The following is an 8,946-nucleotide window of genomic DNA, read 5'->3' on the forward strand; positions in this document are numbered from 1 at the left end:
TACCTGCCCTCAGCCCCCGCCTCCCTATTGGCCTGGCTTCCTCACCCTCCCTAAGATGGGGTTGTCACCCTGCCTCATCTTAACAAGGTGCTCTTTAAAGGGCAGACCTCAGACAGATGCCCTGTGTCCCAATGCAGGCCACATCAAGGCGGCCAGATTAGCCCTGGATGAGGGAAGGTGCAAAGATACCACAAGAGCAGGGGCCACAGAGCCGTGGGAAGGGAGGGACATAGAACCTATCAGCCACGGACTCCCTCATCTCCTAACCCATCCGAAAAACAGAGATACAGATACCCCGCGTTGGCGCCAGCCCCCGCCTCCCTCAGCCTCACATACATCTCTTCCTGAGAGGGGCGGCCCCAGGCAGAGCTGCCTCCTTGCCTGGCTCCCAGCTGCTGGAGTGCTCAGTCAAGGTACTCAGGGATAGCACAGGCCCAGCAGGAGGACAGAGCAGCCAAAAGTCCTTTACAACTCTGGGTCCTGAGGGCCCCCCACATGCTGGGACGGTGAGCCCCTGCCCTGCAGGTGATTACCTGGCTCCCTGGTGCAGCAGCCGGAGCAGCCTGTTCAGGAAGGTGGGGCTGGAGGGGCTCAGGGCGCACAGGCAATGCTGGCTGCGGGGGCAGCACGGGTTGTGGGGGCAGTATGGATTGTGGGGGCAGCGTGGGTTGCGGGGGCAGCACAGGTTGTGGGGGCAGTATGGGTTGTGGGGGTAGCGTGGGTTGCGGGGGCAGTGCCGGCTGTGGAGGGGTGGCCCGAATATTCTGCACCGTGTGGTGGGGGGAAGGAGGGACGTCGGTAGGCGCCATCTGTGGGAAGGCCGTTGGGTACACAGGTTGGGCCGGGAGCTGGGCCACAGCAGGATGAATGGACAGGGCAGCCACGCCCGGTGGAGCCACAGCCAGCAGGGGGATGGCAGCCGGTGCATTTGGCACAATGGTCCGGCAGGGCATGGCCAGGGGCGCCCCAGGGGGATGGGGCAGCTTCATAGCCTGCAGAGGCAGGGCTGGGGACGGAGGGGGGAGCGGGGCAGCAAGGCTCGGCAAGATCACAGCTGGAGAGAAATACTGAGGTGGCGGCACAGGGGGCACGGTCGCGGTCGGCAGGTCTGGGAGGGCCGGAGGGAGGCCGTCGATTCCTGCCAGGGGCGTGATGGGGGGCACGACAGGAATCGGGGGCATCTGAAAGAGACACAGGAGTGCGTCAGTGTGAGCCCCGACCAAGGGTCCCTGCCCACAGCACTTGCATGCAAGGACAGCCAGTCATTGGGGACAAGGGGACACAGGATAAGGAGAGCACGGCCCTTTTCCTCTGAGACACCTTTGTGTAGCTGCTGTTGAAGGGAACCCAAACATAAACCCAACAGAAGCAGGAATCCCAATCATGTAAAGTTCTTCAAATAGAAAAGGAAAGTTGGCAGGCTGGAAACGACCTGCTAGATCACCCCAGCCCAGCGCAGGGAGGCCTTCCTGCGTCCACACTCATGACAGACAGCCATGCTGGGGCTCCGAGGGAGTCGGGCAGCAACCACAAGTCATGGAGAAGTGACTTCAGAGCCCTGGAGCATTTTCATTCGGAAGGGCTGGGACTGTCAGAGCCACCAGACTGGCCCTGAGCATCTGCAATCACCTTAGCCTGATACCGCAACATGTACAAATTCAAGTTGAAACCTAACTTCTTAGAGGGTTCTCAGTGAAAGAAAATCTTTGCGCCACCTTGGCTGGCTCAAGCGACACCCCTATCTTGTCCAGCCTTCCCACAGCAGGAACTCCGAAACCTCGTCCGCATCTTCTCAGCAATGCATGTGCCTTCCAGGGGCAGCTGACGCCAGGCCATGTGGATTCAGAACTTCTGTCTTTGACAGCCTTCTGGTCCATGCTGGTGTGTGTCCCCTGGCCTACACCTCCATGCAATCAAGAGGCAGTAAAAATGCACATGGACTTGTGTCTGAACAAGCAAGATGACGATTGCACTAGACCTTGAAGCCACCTAACATCCTATGGTGACATCTGGGCCTGAGCGGTAGGTGAGACAACATCTTCTAGGTGGAGCTTGTAAACCGCAGGAGCACTTGCTTGCCCCATCTTCAGAGTGAAGCACACTTCCAGTCTTACCACTGATCAGTCCATTGGGGTCACCAAAGGCCTCTGAAATACCTAGAATCCTCCATGCCATTTACCTGGGCAATGGTATCCTGGCCCCGGCTACATTCTGCACCGGTTGCATGTGGCTAGGTCTGATAGTGTCCCCAGAGAGTTAGCCATGCCACTGGCTGGCTCTGGAACTCCAAGAGCTACATGCCGCATGACCCCAGGGAGCTCCACAGAAGAACGCTCCTCCACGGCAAACCCACCCGCTTTCTGTGCCAGCCCAGCAACCACCTCGAGACTACTGTCCATGACCTTGAACTAAAAAACTTTTTCCTTCCTGGATGAGCCTGGGCACATGGGTACACTGAGAGCAGACAGGCACATTGCTGGTAGGGTGCCGGGTGATGGGGTGCTGGTCTGCCCACCCTCCCTGAAGGACCCCATCCACCACTCACAGCCCAGAAGGTGTGATGGCCTGGAAGGACCAAGAGTGGCCTGCCAGGTTGGGAGAGAAGGTGAGGCTGGAGGGCAGGAGACAGCAGCAGCCCAGCCAGCCACCAAGGGAGGCTGACACTCATGGGTCCAGTATTGTGAGCAGGGGAAAAAGGACAAGTGGCCCGTTGTGTGGGTCCCTGGAACATTCCTGGTGCATATGACTGTGCACAAAGCCCACGCTGCCCACCCCGGACTCGCTAGCCCAGCCCCAACTCCCTGGCCAGTCCCACCCCGGGTCACAGGTCACGTGCACAGACAAGCCCCTGTGGGTGTCCTGGTGCACCAGCTAGGGTCTGGCAAACTTGCGCCACCATTGACGGCAGCTGTCAACCTAGAAGTACCTGCGGAGGAACTTGAGCAAGCGGCTGCAGGGGTGCCTGCGGCATCTGGAGGGGCTTCAGCTGAGCGGGGGCCCCCACCTGGGAGGCTGGAGCCAGGTACTGCGGCAGAAGAGTGGGCACTGGCTGGAGGGGGCCCACGGGCTGTGGAGCCAGGACCTGAGGCAGGGGCGTCGGCTGGGCCAGTGGAGGAGGCTGGAGAGAGAGAAAGCAGCTCCCCTTAGACCACCAATCTGCCCAGACGAGTGTACCCCACTGGTTAGACATGACAGGATATCAGCCCTCACCCTCACATGTACCCGCACATGCTCACATTCATATATGCCTGCACACACACTTGCACAGTCACATGTATACACATTCAGACACACAGACCACCAAACTCCAGCCAGCCTGGAGCCATGGGCACAGCAAATCTTACAGAGACATTCTGAATAAGCAGAGCCCTCCATGTGCAGGGTACTGCAAACACTATGCACGCATGCAAATGCACACACACACACGCTCACTGAGAGCCACCCCCATCCCTCAGCCACACCAAAGACCTAGGGGAACCACAGAGGACATGAGTGAAGGGGCCTGTGGGAGGCACTCACAGACCTGGGCCCAGGGACCAGCTGACTGCCTGCCTGGACGGACAGTGGCCACAGGAGGCGCCATACTCACCTGCTGGCCGGGGGGCGCTGGCTGGCCTGGGCCCGTGGGCACGGGGGTGCTGGGCGGCGGCAGCACAGGAGCAAAGCTGATGGCTGGATCTGGGAAGTGCTGCTGGAGGGGCGGAGGGCAGGCGGGGGGCGGGACGGAGCCCACCGGCAGGCCAGGCTGCAGAGAGAGCCACAGGGCCACACTCAGCAGCGGCTCTAAGCCACCAGGCCCATGCTCCTGGGCAGGGGCAAAGTAGCCTCATGTCATCCCTGTGCCTGGCCCCCTCCAGCGTCCCTCCTCCCACGAACATGACAGCCGAAGCAGTGAGGGGCCCTGGGCATCATTCACAACCGTGAAGGGCCAGCAACAGCACAGCTCCCAGCCCAGGGCGCCAGGCACATCAGCCCTCGACAGAACACTGAACAACCACAAAAAAGGCCAGCACAGAGGCTTCACAGAACCGTGGAGAAGCTCCCAATGACATTAAAATGGGGAAGCTCGGCCAGGCACGGTGGCTCAAGCCTGTAATCCCAGCACTTTGGGAGGCTGAAGTGGGCGGATCATGAAGTCAAGAGATCGAGACCACCCTGGCCAACACGGTGAAACCCCGTCTCTACTAAAAATACAAAAATTAGCTGGGCGTGGTGGCGTGGGCCTGTAGTCCCAGCTACTTGGGAGGCTGAGGCAGGAGAACTGCTAGAACCCAGGAGGCGGAGGTTGCAGTGAGCTGAGATCGTGCCACTGCACTCCAGCCTGGCGCCTGGCAACAGAGTGAGACTCTGTCTCAAAAAAAAAGAAAAAAAAAAAAAAATGGGGACGCTCACGGTCCATATGACTGTGACTGTGTAAGATGAAAATATATACATAACTCATAGATGATATGGAGAGAAATAGGCCCGGGAACAGCAGCATGTGAGCGCTCCAGCAGCAGAATGAACACAGACCACAAAGGAATGGGAAATCGAAGCTCTCAGAATGGGAAATTTGCCACCATTAAGGAATTGCTGCGAATTTGTTAATTTTGTTGATGTAATAATGGGATTGGGCCTTGTGTTCTGAGTCCATATTGTGCGGAGCCAGGGGCTGAATCATTTACAGAGGCATTGTCTCGCTGTCTGGGATTTACTTCAAAACAATGGCAATGTGAGGAGCAGGCGGGGCTACAGAGAATCACGGTTCTTCCACCCTGCCATGAACGTTCTCCCCCGTGGGATTCTCTGGATCATGTGAGTGACAGCATGCCCAAAACCGCCCCCCTCACTAGTCTCTCGCTGTGCATGCTTTATGAAAGGCAGCATGGGGTGAGTGGTTAGAGCAAGTATATGCGGAATTGAGCCGGGCTTCTGGATTCACCTGAAGCCAGGGAGTGGAAGAATGGGCCTGACTGGGCCGGACCGTATCTGTCTACCAGCTCCGGGCACTGTGCATAGCCCTAGAGCTTGAGCAGGGCCTAGTGGCCTGGGAACAAGTGGCCTGGTGCTCCCAACAACCTCCAGGGCAGCCTGGCAACCCCATGGCAGCTGTTCCTCCTTGTCTGTTTCTCCTCCTTTATTGGGTGCCACGGACACATCGCCGTGGCAACCCTCCCAGGAAAGGTATGGAGGGGTGGGGAGAGCCCTCAGCATACCTGAGGACCCCTTCCATGCCTATCCTTTTTGAGTAACGTGTCTTTGCGTCACTAGGTAGGAAGATGAGAGTCGGGCCCCTGGTCCAAGGTGACTGTACCTGCAATGTCCCTCAGGTCTCCTGGCTTCCATGCTGATGCTGAGACCAGCAGCATCACTGAGGCCACAGGAGAGGGAGCCCAGGCCCAGTGGGAGTCCAGGCCAGGAGTGCCTCGTGTGGCATCACACGGCATGGGAAGCCCTAATCTAGGCTGAGGAGGGATGAGAGCCAGGCAGAACATTCCAGTCCAGCCCCAGTTCAGCCCATCCTCAAAGCCAAGAGCCACCACTCCGGAGCAGCTAGTAGCCTTTTCTTTTCTTTTTAGAGACATGGACTTGCTTTTTTGTCCAGGCGTGCCTGGAACTCCTGGCTCAAGTGACCTTCCTGCCTCAGCCTCCCAAAATGCTGGGGTTACAGGCATGAGCCACTACATCCAGCTTGCTTTTTCATTTTTTTTTTAAGACAAGAGTCTCGCTTTGTCGCCAGGTGCCAGGCTGGAGTGCAGTGTCATGATCTCAGTTCACTGCAACCTTTGCTTCCTGGGTTCAAGCAATTCTCCTGCCTCAGCCTCCCGAGTAGCAGGGACTACAGGCACACACCACCATGCCCAGTTAATGTTTGTATTTTTAGTGGAGATGGGGTTTCCCCATGTTGGCCAGGATGGTCTCGATCTCTTGACCTCGGCCTCCCAAAGTGCTGGGATTACAGGTGTGAGCCACCGCGCCCGGCCCAGCCTTGCCTTTTCTTAAATGAGATCTTTCTGCTGTTTAAAATTCTACTTCACTTCATTTTATGAAATGAAGAAAACTGCAAATGAGTTCTGGGGCTGCAGTCAGCAAAGGCAGACTCGGCAAACAGCTTCAACTGCTTTTTCAAAGGGCCTTTCTGGACCCTTCCAACTGAGCAGGCCTGGGAAGAACGATCCCACATGCAAGGATACAGCAGGGCAGCCAGTGGGACAGAGGAGGCCAGAACAGCCCATGTGCCACGTTCAGCCGGCATCAAGAAGACGGGCCACAGCACTGAGTGTACAAGTGACAACCGGCATGGCCAAAGCACCAGGCAGGAGCTGCCCGCTAGGGGAGGAGCTTGGCCCAGAGTACACAGTGGTTGCACCTGTGGTATCCCTGCTTAGGCTTCCCAGCTCACACAGAAGGTGAGATAGGTCACCCCATAAACCACCCTCTGAGGCTGCGTGCAGTGGCTCACACCTGTAATCCCAGCACTTTGAGAGGCTGAGGAGGGAGGATCACCTGAGGTCAGGAGTTTGAGACCAGCCTGGCCAACATGGTGAAACCTCGTCCCTACTAAAAATCCAGAAATTAGTCGGGCATGGTGGTACACACCTGTAATCCTAGTTGCTCAGGAGGCCAAGGCAGGAGAATCGCTTGAACCGGGAGGCAGAGGTTACAGTGAGCCGAGATCACACCACTGCACTCCAGCCTGGGTGACAGAGCGAGACTCTGTCTCATATGAACAAACAAACCACCCTTTGAGGGTACCAATCTACTACCTGGGCTCATGGGCAACCTCTCTGTGGCTGCGCACTTGGGACTGTGAAGAGCAATTGTTTTGCTTTCTAAAGTGTTTTTTAAAAATAAAAAAAAAAATACCGAATGTGACCCCACTCATCTTAGTCTTTCCCGTGGGAATCATGCCACAGGCGTCCCCACAGCCGGAGGCTCCATCACTCCTTCACCATACATTGTCCCTGAAAGTGTTCCCCTCATCCCCACCCCATTTTCACAGCTCTGACTTTAACCGCTACACAGTGTTTGGGAGAGAAGTGCCAGGAGCCCCTCAGAAGGCTGGGCAGTGAGATCGAATTTCAGGTTTCCTTCTTACAAATGATGCTTTTCTGTGATCTCTGGAACAGTCTGAGATAATGTCCCAGGCCCAGGGCACAGTCAATCGGTATGACTGTGGCCATGGCTTGTCACCATTATCACTGTGCCTGCCCCCCAGGGGTGACCACTCAGCTCTATCACAGTCTTCCAACCTCTGGGTGTCCCCGGGTCTGTTTTCCAGTAGGGTGTCTTTCCCATCTAGTAGGTCTTTACGGGACCGTCAAGGCTACCCAGCCAGCAGTTCTGCAGTTGGCAGGAAAGACAGGGCTTTCCTCTGGGCCTGAGTTTTGAATGTCTCCCAGGGGAAGTGTGGCTGGAAGCTGACCACAGGCCACTTTTAATGCTGACCACAGTGCAGCACAACCTGGACAGCCCATCACAGACTTTAGAGCTCTCAGACCAGGTAGTGGGGATGGGGAATTGGGTGGGAGTGGCGCTCTGACTCACCGCAGCCATAGGCTGCTGGAAGGCCCCCAGTGAGGGCAGGCTCTTCGGCAGGACAGGCCCCTCGCTCACAGGGGGGCTGCACACACACTGGGCGGGGGGCGGCGCTGCGTCGGCAAGGGAGCCAAGCACCACGCTCTGCTGGCTGCTCTGTGAGTCCGAGTACACGGTGGAGCCCTGGCCGCTGTCGAAGGTGCTGTCCGCTGCGGAGGACAAAAGCAGGACTTAGAGTGGACATCTCCAAATGCCACATGAACAAACATTGGCTCATCTGCATATTTTCTTCTGCAAAATAAAGGCTTGTTTCTCCAGATCACATTAATAACCCGTGCATACTGTTTGAACAATCAACTGCTACAGAACCACACTGGGGAGGCTGTCACTGTGCCCCACCCCAACACTGCCCATGTCTGGCCAGCGTGATGTCAGGGCGGGCACATCTTGCCAATCCTCCCACAAGGCAGGTACCCACAACCAGCCTGCCACGGCCTGGGTAGCAGGCACACATTCCAGCTCTTAAAGGCACAAGGGACTTGGGAGGCCAAAGGAATGTCTGAGTTAAGAAAAAGCTGATGTCTTCACTGTGGAGATAAATAATCCACAGTGTTTTCTAAGAGGGGAGGGTGTCTCAGGACTCTGACCACCTTTACATACCACGGCAAAGGACCCAACCTGGGGAGACTGAGGTCAAGGGACCAGGTCTAACTTGGTTGGAAAATGGGGTCAAGGTGCCCCGAACACCCACAGGGAGGTCTCGAGAGGGGAATGCACCCACCATTCCCCCGTGCAGTGGATGCAGTGGCAGGGGTTGCACCAAGCGTCCATGGCCTGAGCTCCCCAGAGGCCTCACATGGCTCAGGCTGGCCTGGCCCCGATCAAACCCAAACAGACCCACCTGCCCATGGGGGCACAGACAGGACCCCAGAGCCCACAGGCTTCTCACACTACGGTGTGCCTGGGAACATCTTCGCCTGTGGGGCCATGCCAGCAGAGGGGAAAACGAAAACCTATCTGAAATGGTACTTTGGGTTTACTGCTTCCAGATTCCAAAAGCTACAGAAACTTCAGAATTTACCACTTACAAACGCCAAGCTATTTTCGAGAGGGGCTGCATTTCAGAATATTGTGTCCATTTATAATGTAAACAAAGAAGAAATCTTGTTGGCTTGGCGTTAAAATAACTTTTCCCAGGAATGGATAGAACCTGTGGTAACCTAAGAAGACATAAGAAATGCTGAGGTTTTATTGTGCAAAACCAATTAGACAAGCAGCTCTGATTTTTAATGAGCCAAGCAGTCATTTCCACTTAGAGATGGGAGGGGAGAGGACAGGGAGGAAGGGGACATGTGTATGGACCTGACGAGTTTCAAGTAGAGCAATTCTAACCATATGTGTAGCATTTTACTTTTTTTTTTTTTTTTT

The 8,946-nt window shown here is 56.2% G+C and overlaps 1 protein-coding gene across 13 annotated transcripts in view; it reads right to left on the bottom strand.

Moving 5' to 3' along the window:
• Window positions 1–8,946, bottom strand: part of WNK2 (WNK lysine deficient protein kinase 2) — a 139,257-nt gene that overhangs the window by 59,778 nt on the left and 70,533 nt on the right. For all 13 annotated transcript variants that reach the window (XM_017546895.2, XM_037745142.1, XM_017546902.2 and 10 more), the window contains 4 exons: window positions 7,528–7,727; window positions 3,590–3,745; window positions 2,927–3,118; window positions 534–1,181 (listed from right to left, as the gene is read on the bottom strand). In XM_017546895.2, the coding sequence (XP_017402384.1) occupies window positions 534–1,181; window positions 2,927–3,118; window positions 3,590–3,745; window positions 7,528–7,727 (1,196 nt within the window). The remainder of the gene's footprint in view (window positions 1–533; window positions 1,182–2,926; window positions 3,119–3,589; window positions 3,746–7,527; window positions 7,728–8,946) is intronic.

The sequence above is a fragment of the Cebus imitator genome, unplaced genomic scaffold (assembly GCF_001604975.1).
Source record: "Cebus imitator isolate Cc_AM_T3 unplaced genomic scaffold, Cebus_imitator-1.0 Scaffold192, whole genome shotgun sequence".
Classification (NCBI taxonomy): domain Eukaryota; kingdom Metazoa; phylum Chordata; class Mammalia; order Primates; family Cebidae; genus Cebus; species Cebus imitator.